At 39.0% G+C, this 26,111-nt stretch overlaps 1 protein-coding gene across 7 annotated transcripts; it reads right to left on the bottom strand.

The window, feature by feature from the left end:
- Positions 1-35: 35 nt before the first annotated feature.
- Positions 36-26,111, bottom strand: traf3ip1 (TNF receptor-associated factor 3 interacting protein 1). 7 transcript variants are annotated; one of them, XM_083537545.1, is made up of 17 exons: positions 25,874-26,111; positions 23,326-23,394; positions 21,571-21,732; positions 20,042-20,143; positions 17,699-18,304; positions 17,116-17,196; positions 15,606-15,629; positions 13,804-13,827; positions 12,812-12,887; positions 11,892-11,912; positions 11,666-11,750; positions 11,249-11,344; positions 10,789-10,924; positions 10,651-10,687; positions 10,461-10,537; positions 1,160-1,383; positions 36-509 (listed from the first exon to the last, which is right to left on the bottom strand). In XM_083537545.1, the coding sequence occupies exons 1-17, from the start codon at positions 25,994-25,996 to the stop codon at positions 347-349; spliced, it is 2,106 nt and encodes a 701-aa protein (XP_083393671.1). In that variant the 5' UTR covers positions 25,997-26,111; the 3' UTR covers positions 36-346. The 7 variants fall into 7 exon arrangements, with proteins under 7 accessions (XP_083393671.1, XP_083393672.1, XP_083393673.1 ...); XM_083537546.1 differs by having other exon boundaries at positions 11,249-11,341; XM_083537547.1 differs by having other exon boundaries at positions 11,666-11,747.

Raw genomic sequence — 26,111 nt, 5'->3', positions numbered from 1 at the left:
GACATTTTGAAAAGAAAATATATACCACATCAATATCATTGTGACCAAACATCTAATTCCCAATCAAACCATGTGTGCAAATCTAGGTGACTGTATTAACACAGTGCAGGAGTGGGTTTATTTTCTCCACAACAGATTCAGGTTTCAGGATCAGGTATTAACAGAAGGCACCTTTGACCGCCATGGAGATGTAAACAGGGTGACCCGATTTGCACCCATGCCGTCTTCCAGTTTTCAACCAACACCCGTGCAAAGTACTAACCATACTGGCACACCGTGAGAGCGTGGGGTAAATCCTCTTTTCGGCATGTTCAGTGCGTAGAACCATTTGTTTTATTGCTTCTGTTCACGTTTGCGAGACGTTGATGCTGGACACCATCTTTCGAATCTTCTCTTCGTTCTGCAGGATGTTGGATTTGATGGTGCAAATCTTGCTCTGCTGTTCTATGATGAGCTGCTCCAACTCAGCCAGTTCAGCCTTCAAGGGTTTCACAGCACTGTCGGTGATCCTGGAATAGACACACAACACAAGTTACACCCAATGTACAGTGTATTCATATAAGATACATAGACAAGGACTGAAACATAATGAATGTGGACAATATTATAACTATATGGCAGACTTTAGTAGGCTTATATATGGTCCGGTACATACGTTTTTGGACTGTAAAAAATGTCTTAATTCTGTTTGGACAATTATGACAAAACCTAAAGTTATCATTGTTTTTAAAAATGTGACTTTATATTATTAATGAAAAAATAAAAAAATTAAAAATTAAGTGTCTGCTCTGTTGACAGTCAGTGTAACAAATAACTGGCAAGCAGTTATGAACGATTTACTCAGCTATAAATATATATTCAAAGAATATAGAGGAGTGTTGGAGAAAACTTGGAGGAGCGTTTTTATGGGAAAATAATAATAATTAAAAAAAAAGGATGATGTTGCTGTTCACTAAGGTAACTTTTTTCTCATAGCAGAATGTTGAGTGCTTTATTCTTTGATCTGATGATTCCTTTTTTATTATTGTTATTAAAGGAGATTTTAGTATTTCATTCACCAATACTGAATTTCCAGCTTTTTTGAGTCAGAAGTGGAAGGAGAGAGAGAGAGAGAGAGAGAGAGAGAGAGAGAGAGAGAGAGAGAGAGAGAGAAGAATACCTCTGTTCCTGCATCAGAGCCTCTGCATGTTCTTTGTTCTCACGTTTCCAGTTCTGCAGCTCATTCTGCATGGAGTCCATGTCCTCCTGGATGTAGTCCATGATCTTGCCTAAAGGCAAAGCACTGCGACACACATTCTGGACGGACGTTCGTAGACGCTCAATCTCTCTGACCACTAACTCGTGCTCCTTCTTACGAGCCGCCTCCAGCACCGGTGTCCGATCCTGAAAGACGCAAACACCAGAGAGTCAGAAATACTCAATGTTCAGGAGAAATCTAATCCCCGAAATGAAAGGGTCTGATTGTGACAAAGTAAAAATGGACTGAAAAAGGCATAGTTTCCCGCTTGGGATTGTTGATTCCTATATCACAGACTACTTGAAAGTGAAAGTATGTTGAGGTCACAAGACCTCTTACTACACCATGCTCAAATTTAAAAGAATACATATTTATTGAAGTCCATATGAAATGCATTTTATTATTTGTAATTAGAACGACAAATCCACCACCCCTAAATATTATAAAACCCTTTTCCTCTTTAACTCTATGCATATTCTATTTACTCCAGGATTAATGCTGTAGAAATGTGTACAATGTTTTGCTGTATTAGAATGTCGAAAAGAATGTGCTATACGTTATATAACTATGAATCGGCTGGTAATGACGGACAAGCCTCACACATTTTCAGAGTCGCATCTCATGGGAGGAAGCACTTCAAGCCAGTTACACAAACAAGGTTAGAAGAACACGATACCTAGCAGAAATGTGTTCAAAAACTAATGAGCCTGCATTTAGCCGTTTAAGATTTCAAGGCTAGAATTGTTTGGGATTTTAGGGCAGAAATACAAACCTAGCAATGTATATAAAGATCAAACATAAATGGCCATGAGATCTATAAGTGGTTAGTGAGGGCCTGTTCTGTATGCTGTGTGGTTTAGGGGTCCTGCTCAGCTCAGTCACTCCTCCTGGTGCACCACACACACACACACAATATATATGTTTACTCAGCTGGAAGTGCAGGCTGTGTGTGGCACTAGGCCAAACAAGCCTCATTCTCACTGCATGCCCCCCCCCCCCCCCACCTCCACAATGGTCTGTAAGACATGACTTGAGCCCCGTTTATTTTAGTAACAGAGTATGGCAGCAAAGTTATTTTACAACAGTATTGAGTAACAACTACTTCACTTTGTACCTCTCTTAGGTTTTAGCTCAAAGGCTAATTTTTGTCACTCTACCCACACGGACACACACATTTGTTTGTGATGACGCTAATTGAACACAGGTTTCATGACCACGCAGCTTAACTAGCACACCTTCCCCAGGAAGACATGCAAAGGATGAAAACGATTTATGGAAAAACAATATTAACATGACGATCAAAGTTATTTTCAATCCGAACGGGTCTCATAACTGCTTTCATTCATAACAGGTTTGTAGCCTTAAAATGTGCGTTAATTCACATCAAAATTTGTGTGTGTCACACAGCCTATAACAAACGCAGCCTATGGCGTGGAAGGATCTGCTGTCAGTTGAAGAAATAGAAAAGGAAAATGTACAAATATTATATATAAATGATATATTAGATGCAATAGAATGCTGTGAAAGTTTCCTGTATGAAGTTCATAAAATGTCCAACAAGAATGTTGTTATTTTTTTGGATCTCAGATTTCCCACTCTAGTCTGCGTGTTAAGAGGGAAATATCTGCTGGTCATCAGCAAGGTGGGTGGCTGTGCTCACCCCTAAACACCCCCGTTAGACAAACACTAGCCAGCGTACTCAGCCCACTGTCGGTGAAGCACGGAGGCCAAGCATGATTTGGTCTATTTGTCGTACTACTGCACCTCAACCGTTTTGCACGAAATCTCAGTTGAAGGGGGTGAAAAAAAAAAAAAAAGGCAGCACTTTCTGTCTCAGTGGACATAAATCAATCGTTTAGAGGGGCCCTGTCGGGGTCTACAACCCCTTTGCGCTTTCCATCTCCTCCTTCTTTGCTCGGACCCAAGGAAAATATTTGTTTTGAGCGAGGAGGATGAGGGCAGGTTTTCCAATTAGCTTAAGGGCAGACAGACAGTAGCAGCGCAGTGAGACTGCTGCAGGTGGCACAGCGGGTGGTGGATGCCCTCGGCCCTCCCTTCTAACCTCACAGCCGGGCTGGGAACCCGAAACTGCACACAGACTCTGTTTACTCTGCAATGTGAATATAAGCCTTTAGTCGCAAACCTAAATTGCTTAATGAGAAGGTGTATGCAAAACTTGCATGGAACACAATAAGGTTGATAAACGAGGATGCATACTGAATCACACTCAATCCAAATCCGTGACATCATCTAGCACTCATAGAGTGATGCGGGAGTCTGGACAAGGAAAGAACATTTTATCCCAGCTTATTGATGGACATCTGTGGATACACATTTCTTACACATACATAATAATATAATACATTTTTCAACTATCACCATGCTGCATGGGCCACTATAGTATATAGTAATAGTAGCTATAGCTATAGTAACTGACATATAGTTACTGAGTCATTTTTGAGACTATACTATAATGTACCTGTCATTTAAATAGGAACACCTGTAACACCTTTACTTTTCACACAGTTATCCAATCAAGTGAAATCAGCACAGTGAATAAAATCATGCAGATATAAGTCGAGATTTTGCTCATGTTCACAGTAAAAGTGTTGGTGCCAGGTAGATTGGTTTGAGTATTTCAAGAACAGCTGATCGCACAGGGTTTTTGCTCACATCAGTCTCTAAATTTGAAGCAATTCGCTATTCTGTTCTTCTGAGCATCAAAAGTTTCAAGGATAGTTATCTACTGTTACAGCCACACAATGAGAGTACCCTTACTGGATGGGTTCAGTTGGGGTCTTGAAATGTAGCGGATTAAAAATGTCCAACATTACACAATAAAATGTAGTGAAGTTAATGTTTTTTCAATAGCAAAATACCCAAAGTACAAATATTGTAAAATATACTTGGGGGCAGTAATGATGTAAAACTTTTACCTGATCTTTCCCATCTTCAGCGGCAGATGGTAAGTGTATACTGCCTTTAAAGCTTTTTTTTTTGTATACAATGAGATACTTCGACATCAATAAGTTAGTTTTGAGCGATGGAATGCTATAGACGTTTTACTATGACTGACAAGACAGAGAGAAGAAATTGTTCCTTCAATGCTTCTCAGTAATTCTTATAAGGAATATAATAAAGTTTTTTGTAATTCTAGCGTCATTCACGACTGCCTTCAAACGTCCAACATATAGGAGGCGATGCAATTTCCCTTCCCCAGTAGTTAACAAAAGCCTACGGCTGCTGATGATTTGCTAATGATTTCAATCATTCATTTAAAGTGAAACATATCTACTGCATACACCCTCTTTTAACCACCTTAAGTAAGAGTCACACACACACACACACAGAGCCACCAGAGCACCATTCTGCTAATGTTGCTTACATTCTCGAGTGAGGCTTCAAGGTGGGCTCCTAAGAAGAAAGATTTTTAAGCTCTCCTCCGGAGTTTCCTCCATAAGGCAAGCCCACGCCCTGTCCAGCTACATAATAAAAATAGCAGCATGGTAATGGTGTGAGAAAAGGACAGAGTCCTGAGTGTAGGCTGCAGCAGGGTCAGCTTATCCCCGTGAGGATCAAAGCTGACATCACTACCCTGACCTTACCGAGCTCCAGGAGAATCACACACACACACACACACACACACACACACACACACACACACACACACACACACACACACACACACACACACACACACACACACACACACACACAGCTGGCTACTGTTCAAGTAGCCCTGGTATAGGAGCCAGTCATGTGAGACAAGACAATTCTCACAGCTGAGGGACAACGAGACAGGATCAATACCAGCTAATGCACGATTTTTCAAAAGTTAAAGCTAACACAGGGACTGTGTTGAAATTTAAATGAATGCTATATATGTTATATAAGTTTACTAAGCATTTTAGGTAGGCATCTCCAGTATCAGCGATTTGTAGCAGTTAAATCAGTTTTTTGTCACGACAAAGACTTTACGGTTTCTCTGTAACATGACTAGCTGCGGTATTTGTCTTATTACATTTACATTTGCGGCATTTAGCAGACGCCCTTTTCCAGAGCGACGTACAAATTGAGTGTCTAGATCAAGAACCGCTTAGTTCAAAAACCACTGACATTTAGCCGTTATAACATGACAGAACTTGTTTTGTGGATGCCCCATGACATTGAGTTGAAAAAATAATACATAAGATTAGAGATAATACAAATGATGTGGCATTTTTCAACAGATAAAAAAGCCAAGTGTGGTCAGTATAAGAGGAATGCAATTATGAAAGATGACCAAGATGACATCAGAGGGAGCTTCACATCAACCTGCATCAAACCATCCTGCTGCTGTTTTGTTCCTCACTCATCAACTATAAATTGATCCTGATTCATTTTCAGTCATTTTCTAATTCTCTACTGATTTCTTCTCCGAAAACTGAACACTTCAGTGCGATGAAATGTCGTACACAAGCTTCAACGAAGGCATGTGTTTATAAAGATAAAGGCCTGAAGAGATGCAGATTTATTTTCCCGCTTCTCCTGCGAAGAATATGCTGGCCTTTCTTGTGTGTGTGGCGCTCACTCAACACCCATCCATTTGTGTGCCATTGGGTTTATTTATACATCGCCAACCTTCATCAAGGCTAATTTGATGGCATAAAAAAAAGAGGAAAAGGGGAGGGGGGGGGGTCGCTTATAAAAACGCAGCTGCTGCGAGGAGCCGAATCTGTCTAAATAAAAGGACGCCTTGCGTCAAGTATTTTATAATAATATACATGCGTGCAGGGGGTCACTGATGAGGTCGGGCGTAAAATACACAGTGCATTCTTAAGGCAAACTGGATGTGATGAGAGACAGAGAGACATTGTAGCTTAACCAGTATCAGTTGTTAACCAGTTATTCACTTCCAGTCTCTTTCTTATATGACCACAGAACATTTATATTAAAGCCCACTGACATGTAATGTACATTAATGTAAAAAAAATGCATGATATCAGGATAAAGGAAGCCTCTGATTTATATGTGGATAAAATGTGTATAAAGGAATGAGAAGACTTTTCCTATTGTCTTTACTTACAGTGAATAGGTCAGGCTTTAAAATTAAATATAATCTACTGTGATGAAGCTTAAAAACATCAACACTGTAATTATAATTAATTTATATATCAATGATGATCAGAGAAAAACATTCTGAAATGATCCAAAACAGACGCCATACTCGAGTTATAAGCGTAAGTCTAAAGGATTGTGGAGGATAAGGAAGCTCAGTATTTAGGTTTTTAACCCTCGACGTTCCACTAAGTTTAAAGGGGAGCTGTTGCTTTATTAGGCTGAACCCTCGCCCCTTTCAAGTCAGGAAGGAAGTCATTGTAGCTTGTTTTCTATGCAGCTGACTGAGCGAGGGAGGTGCAGTGTGCTAGAACACGCAGCCCTGTTTGGAAGTGTGCTGTGTCCTGAAATCAGCATTGATGCCAGTGCAGTCAGAGAACTGATGAAGCAGCATTAAGTGAATTAGGGGAGCGTTTTGCGTGCTGCTCGGATTCCAATCCAGAGTCCGGGCCGGGAAATCTAATTCGATTATTTTAGGAATGAAAGGATATCCAGACTTATTTTGAAATTAAGAACCTAGAAAAAAAGGAAAAAAGGGATGTCTTGGCATGCCAAGACATTTTTTGTGTGTTTACATGGCACTGCTAAAGAGTGGAGCAGCCAAGCTGAAACACACAAAATACCGGTCCGGTTTATGAAGCACACAGACACACGGCATGCGTTTCTGCGTGTCGGCACACATGGCAAAGGTCAAGCTAAGGCTGGGGCTTTAAGCATGAGCTGCGCTACTAAACAACGCATCCATCAGACCAACAGTCACACTCAGACAGATGTGAGCCCAGTGCGCACTCCGGCAAGGTGGACCACCCAACATTGTGAGCACGGTACAGATAAAAAAATAAAAAAAAAAGCACCTCCCAACCAAATCAGTGTCTAAATATTGACTGCGGGAGCTGGCTTAGAGAAACCTAGTGCAACAGAGCTTGAGGAACAGAGAGTGCAATGGAAATCATATGCCACTGCTTCTGAAAAATATATTCACTATAAAGTATGGAAAGTCCAGTTTATTGTTACTACATGGTAATGGAGAAAAAGAAGGTACATTTATTGTCCACATGCGTGTTGGAGCAGACAGAAGGGCGTGGCCTTGAAAAAAAAAAAAAGAGATTTTCGCTGAATTTTAAAAATAAAAAATACTTTTTTTTCTGTATTAGTTCTGGTCGACAATAAACCGAGGCACATTGCTGACAATAGCTGCTATTTTAAAGTGGAAAATAAAACTTGCTGATCATTTTCAATTAACAGCATGTCAAAGTGTTTTATTTCTTGTATACTACTGATATTTTCCAATGATCATATACTTCTTTATTTATAACCCTATCATATGTTTTAACAGTTACATTAAATGCTGTGGAACATTTTGAATAAATTTCTGCGTCAGAAAACTAAAAGCTTTACCTCTGACTGTCAGTGGAGACTCCATTTTCACATAAAGTGTGCACACTGGAGGCTCTCTTCAAAAAATACTAATGAAACGTTTTGTCACAGAAAGCTGCACTCCATCAACAAATATAGCCATTTCTTTTAAAAGATTGGTTTATGTTGAGGATTTGCACTGCTCCCTGTGCAAGCTGCTAGTATTGAAATAATATAATAAATTTTGAACAATTATACAAACATTACAGCTGACACTACTATCAGAGTTGTGCTATTGAGTATTAATAATCACCTTTTGCAGTGGCGGGCAGTCAGGGCCTTCTCTGCTGGCCTAAACACTATCAGAAGCACTGACCCACATTTTTACCCTAAATTCTAATATTTGTTCCATTAAATTGTATTATTTTATTGCCAACAGTCTATTCTCTTCAGTATTTTCTCTTGGCTGCACTACTTCCAGTATGTGTATGTTAGATTTTTTGTCCAATTAGATTTCAGCCTCTATGTGTTGCCATGTCAATTTAATCTGCCAAGGGCATTCAAAATCTGTACTGCTGGCCTTTTTACCATTGAGAATATTATCAATGGGTCTGTTTACTTTAACCAATCAGATTTCATATTCGCCTATAGCTTCAGCATTTTTCCATCCTCTGATTGGTTGGTCAGAGGGAAACTGTTACAGCCAAGCTGGACTGGCAAAACATGTCTGTAGTGCAATGCACACATTAATACATCTGAGTTAGAGTTTTTTATGACTACGGAGGAAGAAAAATTGATTTGGTCTCAGACATACTTAAAAATCCATCTTCTAGAAAAGCTAGACATCGTGAGAAGAGGTCAGCCAACTCCAAAGCTAACAATGAATACGAGCGGTACCACTCTGGATTACAGCCTCTGAGGAGCGGTGCAAATTATGAGTCTGCATCTCTGGTGAGTAGGTTGTATTTTATTTACATTTTTATGTTTTTGTCATGTTATTAGACAAATATTGATTCTGAACTGCTCCAGATGATGTAGGTGCACAGTTGCGGTGATAGTGTAGAGGTTTGGAGCTTGCTTTAGTAAAATGGTATTCAACCTCCATATGTGAAATGCCTCTCTCTCTGTAATGCCATGCGTTGTTAAATTGCATTTTTGTATTGTATTGATGGTTTCTATAATTGCGACGTGATAGTGGTGGTATTAAGAGGTGGATTAAGTCGGGTAAGTCCCCACTGAAGGCCCAGGTACCAAAAGCACGGCCCGCCACTGACCTTTTGAAAAAATTCGGCCACATTGTTTAATGAGATAAAACAGGAATGGTGAAAATTAGAAGCCAGATAAAATTGGTGGCTTCAGACTCTGCTATGTAGGGAAATTTTGGTTTCGCTGCTTTCAAAGTCAGTGCAAAATCACACAACTAAATTTCACTTTATCAAGAATGCAACTGATGGACAAACACATTATTTTTAAAGTCTTTATATTAAGCTTTAGGAATTGAATGTATTTCTCTATTACATACTATTTTATATAACGTGTATATCTTGTATGAATATTAATTATTTTTGAATGACCAAGCAAACATTCTGTTCTGCTGTTTTTATTATTTTTCTGAGAACCTGATCCTCACTTTTTTCCATTAGGGAATCACAAAATGGTCAAAAATCCCACTACATTTTCAGTGAAAATGTTGAACTGTGATAACCCTGAAACCTTTCAGCCCATCAAACTGCTGTGACTTACCAAGCTATGTTTTTTAACTGATCAGACATTATTTTTAATATTATAAGTATAAAAGTATATCCCATTCAGAACGTTCAGAGCTTGACTCAGGAAGTGTGTGATTTCAAACTCCAACAGTAAAAACTCACACACACCTGTGTGTGCAAGGCCTGAAGGCCCTGTACTATCCTCTCACATTTAATATACATGTAATACATGCACACTCCATCTCTATCTCTCTTTCCATATTTCTTTCTTCTTTCTCTATCAACTACCCACTCTCCCCCCATCTGAATTTCTACTTGTGTTATTCCATTTGTCATCTTTCCACCAGTTACTACCTCTCTGATTCTCTTTTTTTTCCCCCCAAACCATTTTCAAGCTGATAAAAAGGTTTTTTACACTGGTTTTATCAAGCTAACAACAAGGTTCATAATAAACTTTACCTATAACACACTTTTTGTGTGTTCTTTTCAAGTGAGCATTGAAAGCCCTGGGCAACACTTAGGCCTTATGCAATTATAAAATATAACAAAACCTGTCCTAAATCAAAACCATTTTCACAAATGACTCTTCTAACTGTACCTACACCATTCCAAAGTCGAGTTTCTGAGATTTATACAGATTGAATCTAAATAAATAAACTCCACTTTCTGTTAGTTGTCACATTGGAACACACAAAGGGGTGAACTATGTGAAAAATGTGATCTGTGGAGCCCTGAGGTTTTTACGCTAGTCGCTACAGTTACAGTAAAATACACCAGTGGGTCTGAAACCACAAATTGCCCTATTCCAGTCTATTTACAAATTTGCTTTCTTTGGTAAATAAGTGACTTGCTGGATACGGGGTTTTAGCTAAAAAGCCCCTTTCTAAGGTCCTGCATTTACTGAAACAAACAATCACTGTCTGGATGCATACAGTTTGAATTGCACTTGCTCATATTTGTGGAATGCCATCGTAAAATAGACTGCTTTGCGGTACAAGAACGCCTGGCACAATACTGACCTCTAGTGGAGATAAAGCTTTGTCAGTAATAAAATGTTCTACCTGGTCTTTCGACTTTATAGCCGAGGGTGACGATTCATAATCCTTCTTAGTTTCCAGGATTTTCCTCACAAGCCCACCTTTGAAAAGAGAGAAATCAGAAACACCAGAAAAGAATGAACATGTTAATTATTTACTTAGACCATCAGATCAGCAAACAGCTCATGCCTTTCACAAGGGGGTTACCACTCACCGTGTTTCTCATCACCTTGCAGTTCAATTGATGGACCCTGAAAAACAGATTGATCACCAAAAACATGTTTATTTATTTAGAATATATTTCTTTTTGAAGTTCTGAAGTTTTTTGTAATGCATCTCAAAAAATATTTACTATCTCTAGCTCGGGCATGTCAGGGGGAAGCGGACCAGCCTCCTCCACAACAAACTGCCCATCTTCATCATCCTCATCCTCCGAAAGCTTTTTGCCATCCATGATGACTGCAGAGGGAGGCTTGGCACTGCCCAGTCTGCGAACAGGACAAAATGGTTTTGACATAAAAACATGCTCCTGATTGGAACAGGACAAATGTTAGGATCACCGAAGAAAAACAAACAAACAAACAAAAAACTAAAAAATTAATAAATAAATGTATAAATAATAATTATTATTCGTTTTGTTTAGATTCAATTTGAGTGGTTTCATTTTGGGAAAAATTAATCCAAGACATTTTTATTGTATAATATATTACTTTTTTACAGAAATTCTTAAATAATTATTACACATTGCATCGAGTTTTGTCTTTAATGAATTTCATTACTATTCGAGCACAGCTGTTCTGTTATATACTCACCTATCCATTGGGCCTACATCAGTGTAGCTCTCCTGCTTCCTCACTCGGGGTGGGGCCGGTCTCGCGCTACTGGGCCGTGCTATCCTCCTGCTGCTGCTTCAAGAAACCACACTGCCATTATTACACCTCTGTATAAGGCTAAATCCACAACACTGCTGAAAACTGAAAAGTGGCCATGGTGCTTTATACTGCAGTCTTCTAAACTGTGTGGTGAAAATACAAGATTTACTTGAATAATTTACAGCACCAGGCAATCTAATAACACTGTCAGTCTTAGACAGAAAAACAGCTCATCATCTCTTTGAAACTGTTCCTAACATGGTAAAATCTCAAACAGCCGTTTAATGAGAAAAGTCCATAAAAAGACGAGCACTGCTTTAAATAACTGCTATTGACTATATGATGAGACTAGCTGACCTGTGGGTTGTATGTGGTGGTAAAGCATTTGATGCATCTCCATTTTCAAGATGAACTGGTTTATCCACTGGAGGGTTGTCACCTACTAAAACAAACATGTTAAACATGAAAACATGTTAAATATAGCTTTCAAATGAAAGACGCCTCAGAACTCGTTTTAGAGACTTCTAATAATAATAATAATGACAAGGTATGCAGGTGCTTAAATCCCATAGCAGCTACTCACCTCCATCACTGTCTGATTCATCTGAGAATGAAAGTGAGAATAAGAAAAAAAAAAAGGACGAAAAGAAGGAAAAAAAATAAATAAATAAAACGATTTAGACCTGCAACCGTACTAAACCATAAATAAGCTTTCATTGTAATAAGTGGCTTTTTTGTTGTTGTTGGTTGTTTCCATTAAGATAAGTGGCTGCTAGAGATTTGAAATTTGCTAGAAAGTTGCAATTCATTTTGCTTTTGAACTATTAGACAAAAAGTAAAATACTCATGTTTGTATAGCTTGAAATGAATCTTGTGCTTTTGAGAAAGCTCAGAATCACGATTGCTGCATAGTGACACTTGAACTTTTCTTTTCTTCTCTCTTAATCAGCCACTTCCTACTAACCAGATTTGAGAATTATACTACACTGTGATATAAAAACCAAAAAAAAAAAAGGGATTGTCTTCATCACAGTATTGGCATGAAGAAGCTGGTGTTGGAAGTATGATGAGTTGCTCAGTAGCTCCTGGTTCCATAACCTCAAATGACTGTATAAGACTGTAGAAAGGACATTACTCATAATCTTACACTCCGGTGCTCATGTTAGTTCTCACTCTCCAGTGTTCTGTATTGTTTAAAGACTATAATCACACTCTTGATGTCACCCAAATGAGGATGGGTTCCCTTTTGAGTCTGGTTCCTCTCAAGGTTTCTTGCTCATAACATCTAAGGGAGTTTTTCCTTGCCACAGTCGCCATGGCTGCTCATCAGGGATAAATACACACTGTTCACCTTAACTCTTAAATTCTGTAAAGCTGCTTTGAGACAATGTCCCCTGTGAAAAGCGCTATAGAAATAAACTTGATTTGAAAAAAAAATACAATTCTGACAGCTCTAATAGATATCTAATATATGTAAATCTTTGTGTTAAATCACCGAGTTACCTGGAGCTCCTGATTTAGGCCGGCGTCTCTGTCCCTTGGCAGAAGAGGGCCTGGGTATTCTTGCAGGACCATCCATCTAAACACAGAGACATGAAAGCTCAATCACAGTATCCCTTAGGCAAAAGCTGTCATTTTACATGACAAAGGAACCTATTCTCACATTACAGATTTGATTGTATCTAATACTAAGTAGTGCTTTAAAATGACACAATAGCAGATTAAAAGTTCAACCTGGGCTTCCTCAGAGGATAAGAGAAGGAACATGAGCCGGCTTCAAATCTCTGAACATACACTACAGTTTGTTCTGAACTATAGTAAATAAGAAGAAAGGGCATGCTTGTGTAATATAGTGCAAAGCATGATCACTTCGAACTCTAAAACTGTTTCTTACAATTTCTTAAAATTTTTACACAAACTGTGGGGAGAATGTATTAATTTAGGTGATAAATTTCATTTGTGTTTAAAAACAGAACTGCATGGTGATGTAGGGTGGTGCCTAAAGAACCATAATGCAGGGTATGAAACAAAAGACGACCAAGCACAGAGTCGGAAGGAAGTTGTTAGGGTTATTGCCCCCTAAGCAGACGCAATGCTGCAGTTGTTTTTTTAATGGCATCTAAACCAGGCTAATTCTCTATAGAACAAAATTATTTATCTAAAAGCAAAAGAGGAGAATGTGATGATAAAAGAAGGATTAGCAGAATGGCCAGTGTTGGAAAAAATCAATACAGAAGAGATCATTATTGACTCTTTTTAAATGCATTACCTTTAAAAATATATAAATAAATAAATAAAGAGAAGAGACTTAATCCCAAAATGGGGAATGAACGTATTGAAAGTATTCAATTCACATGTAAAACAGACTGAAGAGCAGTTTCAGTACAATGCCAAATAATATATATATATATATACACACATATATACACATCCACTTCAAAAATGAATAGTCTCCATACTGATGTTTCGAAAGGACGGGAAGCTGCAGTAATTACCTGGTTTGGAGAAGCATCTGATAGCTATGTGAAAGCAAAAAAGGTAAACGAATATGGCATAAACACAAAAAAACAGCCTTTTAATACAATTCTGCTATATAACACACCTTCTAGCTGCAGTTAGCGGCTACAGTACCATAAACAAAGAAAAACTAGGCGGCTTTAGTCTAACCAGACCACCACTGATTGCACAGCACCGCTCAAGGAAAGTCATATTTATGAGATTGTAGAATCTGACTACCAATATTTAAATACACTATATGGACAAAAGTATCGAGACAGCTGACAATTCTAGCCATATGTGTTTGTTCTTCAAACATTTATCACAAAATTGGAGGCACACGATTGTATAGGATGTTTTTGGATGTGGTAGCAATACATTTTCCCTTCACTTGAACTAGGAGACCTAAACCTGTTCCAGGATGACAGTGTAAAGTCAGCTCAATGAACATATTGGTTCCATGGGTTGGAGTGGTAGATGTTAAGTGGCCTGCTATAGAGCTCGGACCTCAACATAATAGAAATGCTGACAGCACCCCAGACCTCTTAGCCCCCCAGACCTCTTAGTCCTTCATCAGCACCTGACTTTATTAAAACCCTAGTAGTTGAATGAGCACAATTCGCCACACGCACACTCTACAATCTAGTGCAACATCTTTGCAGAAAAGTGAAGATTATCATAACAGCAAATGGGGAGAAAATTTTGAAGGTTTAGGAGGTTCAAAAAGCACATATGAATTGTAATCATCCTTTTTTCCATATAGTGTATGTTAATCTTGCTTTTAAGACTGTTATGAATATACACTGCCTGGTTTCGCTTATTCTGTTGGGGAAGGTTGTGTAAATTCACACATTAATATACTACTTTACATCAAGACCACTATACATCAAGCACACTCATTTTCAACTTTTTTTCTTATTCCCTTCTCCAACCAGACCTGGTAATAAAGGCTAATACATGTTATCTTCTGGACCTCTGAAGCCAGCCAACTAAATGTTTTTGATCTACTGGACAACAGGGTCGATTAACACAGTGGTCCACAACCCCCGGCCCGGTGCGGTTGGTACTGGGCCGCATAGAAATAATACATAACTTAAATTTTTTCCATTTTTTATTTATTATCTGATTCTGAAGAATGTTTTATTTTAGAAAATTACCGGATTCTCTCCGCCACATCTGTCTATGACTCACTCTTGATGCATGTCAAGGTGCTTGCCTTGTCTTACCTACATCCGCTACCTTCTTAAAGGGGCTGCTCCGGCCGGTAATAACTAATACATTACCCCTAAATTGAAACCCCCAAGCTAACAAAATAAACAAAAAAAACAACACAGTGGATTCACGTTTATTATTATATTTAGAAAATACCAGTTTTTATGCCAGTCATATCATTTTATTTATTATTGGTGTTGTATTTATCTGCCACACCTGAAAGGCCGGTCTGTGAAAATATTGTCTTACATTAATCCGGTCCGTGGCGCAAAAAAGGTTGGGGACCACTTGTTTAACACATTTAGAGGTATGTGCTATTTACCCTCTTACGCATACAGAAGCTCACAAATGCCTGTGATTGGTTCATGTATCATCCTCTGGATTAATGCTTTCTGTTGTACCAGTTTGGAAGCTTGGCTTGCTGCTTTATTATATACTGAGAGGAGCGCTCAACTTCAAATCAGCAAGCAGCACCTTACAAAGCTTTCTATTCCCACTTACTCCATTACAGAAATACAGAACAAAGACAAAAAACAAAGACAAAAAAGCAAGCTGCAACTGAAAGGCGATAAAGCAAATGCTAATGTACCTCATCTAGGTCGTCTCTTTCAGTCTTGAGGAATAAAGAAACACAAAATTGTGATTACAGAAATGTCAGGCATGAGTCACTGCAGCTCCATGACATAAAACCTTGATCCTGAATGAAATTCTCTATAATGCAATTCAGCTATAACTACAAATAAAGAAGACAACTAAAACATCTTGCAGAAAATGGCCTTAATATGTTAACAACTGGACAAAATTGTTCAACGTCTACAGAATTCTATATAATATACCCTTGTATTTAAAACATTATCTAGAAATATGACTATTAATGTAGAACTATATATATGACTATAACATTATCATTAAAAACAGCATCACAATATATATATTTCTGAGATTGAGATATATTATACATAATTTCCTCGTTAGTATTCAAATTGATATGCATTAAAGCATCATTAATGATTGGAAATGCAACACTACTGTTTTGCAATTTGTTATAGGTACTATAGATCATGATGCACATACCACATACTGACAAAAGTATTGGGTCACCTAACTGTTCCCAGCCATGTGTGGTTCTTCCCCAAACTGTCACCATAAAACTGGAGGCACACATTTATCTCTAAATGCAGTAGCATTCAATTTTCTCTTTACATAAACTGAGACCCATACCTGGTTCAGCATGGCCCCTGTGCACAAAGCAAACAAATGCTCGCAGCACCCCAGGCCTCCTCACATTACATCAGTACCTGACTTTATTGAGAGCATAAATCTCCACAAGCACTTCAAAATCTAAAGGAGCATCTTCCTACTAATACACATGTGTATGTAAACGGTTTTCTCCTATGAGTGTTTTACATTTAATATAAACATTTTCAAATATATGATCTGCTTAACTGTTACTTATTTCAGCATACTTTACCAAATATCGTCATTTTAAATATCTTCATATCAACTGTGAGGATTTTCTCATTTTTTAAGAATTTTTTTAAGCTGTACATAAAAATGCTAAAGAATCCATAGTGGTAGCGTTAGCTGCTAGCCACTTCCTGGATAGCGGCTAACATTAGTGCTATGGATTCTTTAGCGTTTTCATGCATGCGCAAAAACAAATACTCCTGGCATTGTTGTGTATGTTTTGAATAATAATAATAATAATAATAATAATAATAATAATAGTTTAAAAAATGCGTTTAAAGTGCGAGGCAGAGACTAAACACACTTGCGATCCGCCTCCTAATACGTTCCTGAGGGAACTCAGATTGCAACCATGTTCCGCAAGTAAAAAGGATTGCATTTGGTGCATGTTTGTACCGAACCGAAAGCCCTGTACCGAAATATTTTCGGTACAAATACGTGTAACGCTACACCCCTAATATATATTGCATATTGTGTATTGTAAAAATTATTGTTGTAGTGATATTTTGTCATATCCACTATCCACATATCCACCACTGCATGGAAAATTTGAACATATTGCATGTGACAGAGAGACTCTGTGATTTATTACATTCAAGAGTGCTAATATAAAGAAAGAGGAAAAGGTTCACCTCCACTGGTTCAGCTTTGTGATTTCTGTCCAGCTCCTGTGAGTGAGATTTCTGCTTGTTCACTTCCTCTGCAGCTCGAGTCTATGAAATGCAACATGATGGAAGTCAGAAGATAACTACTTGGAAGCTCGAACCAATCTGGCCATTTACCTCTGCCCTCTCCTATCAAGACGTTGTTTCCACATTTAGAATGGTCAATCGCTCAGTGTTTTTTGTTTTCCACCCCAATTTGTATAAACTCTAGAGAGTGTTGTCCCAGGAGTTCAGTATGGTGTAAAAAACTCAAACCAGATTTTTGTTTGTAACCAATAACCATAGCATTAATCAAAGTCACAAAGATGATAATTTTTCTTCCTTCTTACATGTGATGTAAACTTTAATCAAAGTTCTTGATTTTTCTGATTTTGCACATGATTTTGTGCTTTGTGCTGCAGACACATGATATCTTTATAAAACTGCTTTAGGACAAAGTCCATTGTTAAAAGGGCTATACAAATAGAACTGAATTAGGCTGAATTTATACAGGGCATTGAAACACACATGACAGTTTGAGAATGTTAAAACAGTAAAAAGCAAGACTGACCTTTTTCACGGTTTTCTCCTTCTTCTTTTCTTCAGCCCCCTTCTGAAGCTCTCGCTCTCTCTCTCGTTCATGCTCTTTGTTTCGATCTCTTCGCTTGTCCCTCTCTCGCTCTCTGTCCTTGTCCCGCGCTCGTTCTCTATCTTTGTGTGAATCTCGCTCCCCGTTTTTCTCTTGTTCTCTATTTTTGTGTGAATCTCGCTCCCCGTTTTTCTCTTGTTCTCTATTTTTGTGTGAATCTCGCTCCCCGTTTTTCTCTTGTTCTCTATTTTTGTGTGAATCTCGCTCCCCGTTTTTCTCTCGTTCTCTATTTTTGTGTGAATCTCGCTCCCCGTTTTTCTCTCGTTCTCTGTCTTTGGTCCCACCCCTATCTCTGTCCCGGGTCTTCTCTTTTTCTTGGTCCTTGGCTCTATCCCGATCTCTGACTTTTTCTTTATCCCTGTCACGGCTTTTGTCTTTATCCCGATCTCTGTCCTTTGTCCTGTCTCTCTCCCGGGTATTTTCAGTCCTCTCTCCATCTCTGTGTCGTTCTTTTTCACTCCTCCTCCTGCTCTCCTGGTCCTTGGGCAGGTCTGGATCTTTAAGCTCAGTGTTCACACTGATCTTCTCCTGCACAATACCAGAACCAATGCAAAAACAAAACCATCAGCAAACCTCATGCTATATTTGTATATATGTACATGTGTAAATACATACATTTGGATATATTGTTGATTAATGCTAATGCTATTACATTCTGTGATTAAATGCTTAAATCCTGTTAAAAAATCGTTACCGTTCATTTTACCAAAACATAGTGCATCTGGAAAGTATTCACAGCACTTCACTTTTTCCACATTTTGTTTCGTTACAGCCTTGTTCCAAAATGGATTAAATTCATTATTTTCCTCAAAATTCTACAAACAAAACCCCATAATCACAACATAAACAAAGTGTGTTTGAAATCTTTGCAATTGCATTTGGCATCAATCAGATCTCTGTCTGGGCCACTGAAGGACATTCACAGAGTTGTCCCTTAACCACTCCTTTGTTATCTTGGCTGTGTGCTTAGGGTCTTTGTCTTGTTGGAAGATAAACCGAGTCAGAGGTCCAGAGCGCTAAGGAGCAGGTTTTCATCAATTATTTCTCTGTGCATTGCTGCACTCATCTTTCCCTTGATCCTGACTAGTCTCCCAGTTCCTGCTGCTGAAAAACATCCCCACAGCATGATGCTGCCGCCACCATGCTTCACAGTACGGATGGTATTGGCCAGGTGAGGAGCGGTGCCTGGTTTCTGCCATACATGACACTTGGCATTCAGGTCTTTCTCATGGTCTGAGAGTCCTTCAGGTGCCTTTTGGCAAACTGTAAATGGGCTGTCATGAGCCTTATAGTGAAGAGTGTCTTCCATCTGGCCACTCTACCATACTGGCCTAAATGGTGGAGTGTTGCAGAGATTATTTTTCTACTGGAAGGTTCTCCTCTCTCCACAGAGAAATGCTGGCGCTCTTTTTAAAAGTGTCCATTAGGTTCTTGGTCACCTCCCTGACTAAGTCCCTTCTCCCCCAGATCGCTTAGTTTGACCAGGTGGCCCAATCTAGGAAGAGTTCTGGTGGTTCCAAACTTCTTCCATTTATAGATGAAGAAGGCCACAGTGATCATTGGGACTCTTAATGCTGCAGACATTTTTCTGTTCCCTTCACAGACAATTCCTTAGACTTCATGAATTGGTTTGTGCTCTGACATGCACTGTTAACTGTGGATCTCATATAGACAGGTGTGTGCCTTTCCAAATCATGTCCACACAACTGAATTTACCTGGACACCAATCAAGTTTAGAAACATCGCATAGATGATCAGTGGAAACAGGAGGCACCTGAGTTCAATTTTGAGTGTCATGGCAAAGGCTGTGATTACTTATGTACATGTGAATCTTTTATTTCAAACAAACTTCTTTCTCATTGTCATTATGGGGTGTTTTTATGTAAAATTTTGAGGAAGTTAATGAATGTAATCTATTTTGGAATAAGGCTGTAACATAAAATGTGAAAACATTGAAGTGCTGTGAATACTTAACACATCCATTTTATGACTGTAAAGTGTAGGTAAATTAGCTTTGCAAAAGACATGCTTACGTGGTAGCATCCATCCTTTTTTCCCTTATTTGCACATCAAACATTTCAAGGTGGCAAAGGATGCTATTACCACTAGCAAAATACCACTTACAAGTGCCACCATGAATTCAGCAGATGATTTATTATTCCAGTTATATAAGAAAAGCAAATGACTCATTATTCTGTGGAGGTTACACAATGATGTTATTAGTGTTCTCTGTGCTTCCATGTATGCAAATATCAGTGTACTTACTTCTCTGTTCTCTTTGCCATGAGACCTGGAGGTGCTGGCTTTCCCTTTTAAGTCCACTTTGTCTCCAGCCAGGACATGCCTTACAGCCTCATCACTGGACAGCTGCAAAGACAGTGTAAAATATAACTGTTTTACAGATCTTGCCAAAAGTTTGGAAACAGCTAGTCTTTTATCCATTTTAAGACTCCTGTACTGCGCATGTTCCTTTTGTTTATAGGCAACAACTATGGACAGTGAACGATAAAAAAAGTTCTGTGGACAGATGAGTCCAAATTTGACCATTTTCTCACACCCACAGTCAAACACAGAAGTGGCAGTAAATCCCACTAACAAAACAAAACACCTTTTTCAAGTGTTTAAGACCAATTTTTGGAGAAACTAACTGTCCAGATGCAAAGAGTGTGTAAAGCTGTTATTCATGCCATGAGAGGATTTTTCAATGAAAATGAAGTTAGATTCACTACCTAGCTTGTTGCATATCAACAAAAGGAACAGTATTGGCAAATGGTTAGACAGATAGATAAACCGATAGACAGATAGTAAAGACCTAGATAGACAGGAAAAAGTCAATATATGGATGGGGGGAGAGATGAATGGATAACTGTGTTAATCCCTGAGGGAAATGTAATTATCACACCAAGCTGTGCACCAAGCAACAGCAAGAAAGCAGTGAGGTCTAGTGTTTGTTAATAATTATTTGCCTAATGCAACAGCTCCTCCATTTTAAACCCAATGAGCTAGCAGTGATATTCACTTATTTTCTGTTTGCTCAGAAGATGGAGACTAATTAATATAGTTCACCTTGATAATATGAAGTAATAGCAACTGCTAGCAGAAGCAAATGCGAATTTCATGTCATGTCATGACTTTAATGAAGTGGTAAAAAAACGATATGGCTAAAAGTATGTGGGCACCCCAATCATCAGAATTATATTCACTTTTTGAACATCTCATTCCAGATTTAATCTCTCCTTGCTATTATAATAACCTCCACTTTCTGGAAGGCTTTCCACAAGATCATACAGCATTGCTGTAGCAAATTCACCTAGCATAAATGCATTCAGTGGGGTTGAAATCAGGGCTCTGTGAAACACACTTCAAATTCTTCCACTCCAGCCTTTACAAACCTTGTCTTCATGGAAGTCACTTTGTGCGCAAGGGCATTGTCATGCTGGAACAGGTGTGACCATGCAGGGAAATTGTAATGCTTTAGCTCTCTAATGTGTGCGTCAGTATTCGTGGCAACAGTTTGGAAAGGACCTCGTATGTATGTGATAATCGGGTGTCCAAATTCTTTTGGCCAGACAAACTAAACTGTCATTCAAGTCTTCAAAATTCTAAAACAAGAATCACTATACTCCTGTGATGGGACATTTGGTATTGATTCATTCCCTTCATAAAATCTAAGGTCACTAATAACAGTTTATGAAAATATAATTGATAAATGTGTCATTCTCTCCTACTGAAGCCTGAAGAGATGCTGAATCGAGTTTCTTTTCACAATGAATCAGATGGCATTTTATCCTGACCTTGTTGAGGCAGCACTTGGCAATGGCCTGGAGCAGCTCGTTGGTTTTCTCGGGTTCGTGGCCGGCTACTATCCGTGCAGGCTTAGCAGCCACGGGTTCTCCACTCACCAGCATCACGACGTCTATGACCTTCTGGAGGAACACAATCTTCGAGTCCTTATCCTACAGGGCAAAGAGAACACACAACACCCCATTTTCAGACATGCTCTCTATCTCTCTTTAAACCAAGGACATATTTGTATTCTTAAAATGAATTGATTTGTAATGTATGCATCAATCTTGAAGTCTATCCTCATTAAGACTCATAATAACGAATGCTTCTCGAGACTGCAAATGGACCGTATATTATGATACAGTGCAATTGTCCATGTTGCCATTAGGAATCGATTACAATTCAGCCGACTGCTAATGAGCTTAGACACGCATCACAGACAGCAGACGTTATTAATCATGAGTCATTACTACAGACTATAGGGCATAGAGTTCATAATTCGATACTAGTCGATTCAACATTTAATCATAGAAGAGTATCTAAAGAGAAGTCATCTAATACAAATCTACCAAGCGTCACAAAAGCCCCTGCACTGCTTTCTCAGGCTAGACCCCTTTAGACCTACTCAACACAGAGACAGGGGGCATCCATAATGCATGCAGTAGCATCAAAGGATTTGGTTCCTTTCGCACGTCAAAAGAGATCGGGTGTGAACGGTTTTTATCTCGTGTCGCCAGTTTTTCAAACTCTTAACTATTCTGTTTTTCCAGTTTTCTTCAAACGGCAAAAGAATTTTAAGAATTTGTTCCTTTTTTCAGGGTCACAGACGGTATTTTGTGTTTAGCTATACTGGTTCCTTGCCTGAATCTTCACACTTCCTGTGTGAATAATGAGGTGTTATCAAATTCAGAGTTCTTTTATGCATGTCCAGCTTTGATGGCCCTGTGCCCAGATTCCTATTCTTGGCTAACAGGAGAGAACCTGATGTAGCTCATCTGCATTAAGGTTTGCCATGAATATTGAGCTGCTTTTCTGATCACTGCAAGTTGCTAAGAGTTGATTTTGAGTTACCATAGCCTTGCGTAAACCGTTACTATTTACATTTTTACAAGAGATTTCTTGTTCTTTAACAATATGACGATAGGTACTACTACTACTACTGATAACAATAATAACAATAACATAAAAACAGTAAATCCAAAAGTTTTTGGAGCTCTATTTTATGGTTTTGGAATTAAAACTGTAACAATGAGGGTTTTAAAAATTGTACAAAAAAAACCCCCAACAAACAAACAAACAAAAAAAAACATCTAGAAAATTATATTGCGTTTTAATTCCAAAACCATAAAATAGAGCTCCAAAAACTTTTGGATTTACTGTTTTTATGTTATTGTTATTATTGTTATCAGTAGTAGTAGTAGTACCTATCGTCATATTGTTAAAGAACAAGAAATCTCTTGTAAAAATGTAAATAGTAACGGTTTACGCAAGGCTATGGTAACTCAAAATCAACTCTTAGCAACTTGCAGTGTTACTCAAAAATTTCGATTTGGGGCACTAAATAAGTAACTTATTTAGTGCCCCAAATCGAAATTTTTGAGTAACAGTTTTGTGGTAACAGTTTAGGGATGATGCACATATGGCTGGAAAAGTAAGATGTCTTAACACTTTTGTCAATATAGTTCATGTTGTCTAACATTGCTTCATCTTGATGTTTAATACTTCACATGTTTCAAGCATTAAAAACATCACCCAGAACTTACCTTGACATTGTCTGACTTCATCTCTGCTTCTCCATAGAGGCCCTTCATAAAGCCTGTGGTGCGAATCACCTGACAGAGGACAGAACAAATGGCAGATTAAGACCACAGGTACCAAATGCAAAAATGCTCAGTCAGTAAGATTCTAGTGCTGTTGGTTTTCCCACAGGCAGTACAGTGTTCTTAATAATCCAACAAGAACTATGTCCTTTGTGTATTTTACATTAAATAAGTGCACCAAGTCAAGTCAAGAAGCTTTTGTCATTTCTAGCATTTCTAGCTGACACAGTACACAGTGAAATGAGTCAACATTCCTCCAGAACTCTGGTGCTACATTAAACATCATAAGGCGACATCACAACATTAGGTTTCATAACAGAACACAAAGCAGAGGACTAAAGTAAGTGTTTTTTATGTAGTGCAAAAACAGCAGTAACAGTAGTCGAGAAGTGCCAAAACAGGATGTAAACAGTATAATATGATGAAATATAAATATATTATAAATATAATATGGGTGGTGGAATGGATTGAGATGAGTAATGAGTGTGTGTTGAGTTTAGGTTGTACAGTTCAGTAACACACAGTTGAGTAAGTGTGTGTGTATGGGTGTGTGTGTGTGTGTGTGTGTGTGTATTTTGTACGGTTCAGTTCTGTGTGTTGATCAGCCTGATGGCTTGAGGGGAAGAAACTGTTGCACAGTCTGGATGTGAGGCCCGAATGCTTCGGAACCTCTTTACTAATGGCAGGAGGGTGAAGAGTGTGTGTGAGGTGTCTTTCACAATGCAGCGTGTGGTGTAATTGCCAACAGCATTGTGGACGACCACATTAAAAACAAGGAGACGTTTATAACTTAAGCATTTGCTTTCACTAAAGGAGATTCGATACAAGTTTTTACTCTGCGTTTCGCTTCCTTGATGCCCAGTGATCCTATATTATACAAATCTCTGAATCCAGTGTCCCTGTCCAGCATGAAGAAATGCTTTGTGATGTTCCTGCTAATCCACCCATAATTCAGTGTTACCTTCTCGTTCTCCCTTTTAGCTATGCTGCCATAGCAAGTCTTGTCGGAGTCCAAACTGCACAGTGACATTAACTTTCATACAACAATGACACATAATAATCCATATCCTTTTCTTCCTGTCAACCCTCTTCTCTCTCTTTTCTTTGTCGAGTTAAACATGCTCCTGAGGTTCCAGTGACCACTGTTCCTGCCCCTCTTCCCTCCGTAAATCTTCCCACTTCGTCCAAGCCTGCCTCTGGATAGTGTTCTCTTCAATTGGAGGCCACTCTGTGTAGCTGGGGACGGTTTTTCATCAACGCCTTGGGTGGTTCCATGAAATTCCGAAGTAAGAACGGCCGCTTTGAGGATGGATTTGGACTGTAGTTAATGTCAACAGACTGCTACATCGACTCAGGACTACAGTTTGCTTCTGATCACCATCACTTTGTGATACCCCGCAACATTGTAAATCTGTAATGAAATGGACATTCAGTGCAACCCAGATGAGGATGGGTTCCCTCTTGAGTCTGGTTCCTCTCAAGGTCTCTTCCTTATGCCGTCTCGGGGAGTTTTTCCTTGCCACAGTCGCCCACGTCTCACTCATCAAGGACAAACTTACACTTATAAAGAACATTCATTTTTAACATTATCTGTGTAAAGCTGCTTTGAGACAATGTTCATTGTTAAAAGCGCTATACAAATAAAAAAATTTTGAACTGAATTAATTCATCTAACTACCAGATATGATGAGGCAAAGATCTCAGCCGTTTATGAACTCTTGGCCTCCAGGGCTGGTGCTGGGAGCTCACTTTTACTGAGTGGGAATTGGAGTAGAAAGAAATCCCCCTACCGACAGACTGACACCAAAAGCTGCGTTGTGATTGGTTTGTCGCACTCACAAGCCGTGCGCCCATTGGACAATCAGACATGCCAATCAAAAAGCAGCAAATGATCTCCTATTACCCAGTCCAACCCCCCAAAAAGGCGGGGTTTCAGTAAATATGGGCGGAAAAACAACTATTTGTTTGCATAACCGTTTCCTGAGAGATGCCTAGCAACAAAAAAAGACGCTAGCTGAACAGGCCCATGGATCTCTGTAAAGTCTCATGAGTAGAATAGATCGGAAATGAAAAGGTGAACCAGATAGTTTTCATACTGTTATCCAGTGAGAGGATAAGAATCTGCATGTTAGCTAGTTAGCTGTTTAACTTATACACGAGTGTTAGCTTCTCGGTGGAGAGAGTGTGTGTGAGTGTGTGTGTGTGTGTGTGTGTGTGTGTGTGTGTGTGTGTGTGTGTGTGTGTGAGAGAGAGAGAGAGAGAGAGAGAGAGAGAGAGAGAGAGAGAGAGAGAGAGAGAGAGAGAGAGAGAAAAGAGAAAAAGAGAGAGAGAGAGAGATCAGATCAGATTAGCACACACTAATCCACATAGACGGAGAGTCTCAGGAGAACTCGGGACTGTGTTTAATGCCTGTATGTCTCTCTTATGGACGATCTGCAGCAGTCTGTTATAAATGAGGACACAGGGTGTAGATCAGACGGAAGAAACTCACCTCGCTCACTATATCGTGCAGGTACCGAAAAGGCGGCTTGCTCAGCAGTTTCTCAGTTAGCGGGGGTTTCTTTATCACTTTGCCCAGTGTTTCCTGCGTCTTTTTGGCAACTGACGCGTTCATCGTTCGTGCTTCAGGCCCTAAAGCAGCTCCTACTCGGAAATGTTTAGGCTACAAATAAATAAACAGATCTGCACTCTCACTTCACAGTCTCCTCTCGTTGCCGTGCAATCCCACA

This window comes from Silurus aristotelis, assembly GCF_946808225.1.
Source record: "Silurus aristotelis genome assembly, chromosome: 3".
Taxonomy (NCBI): domain Eukaryota; kingdom Metazoa; phylum Chordata; class Actinopteri; order Siluriformes; family Siluridae; genus Silurus; species Silurus aristotelis.
This window is presented reverse-complemented; position numbering and strand designations above follow the sequence as displayed.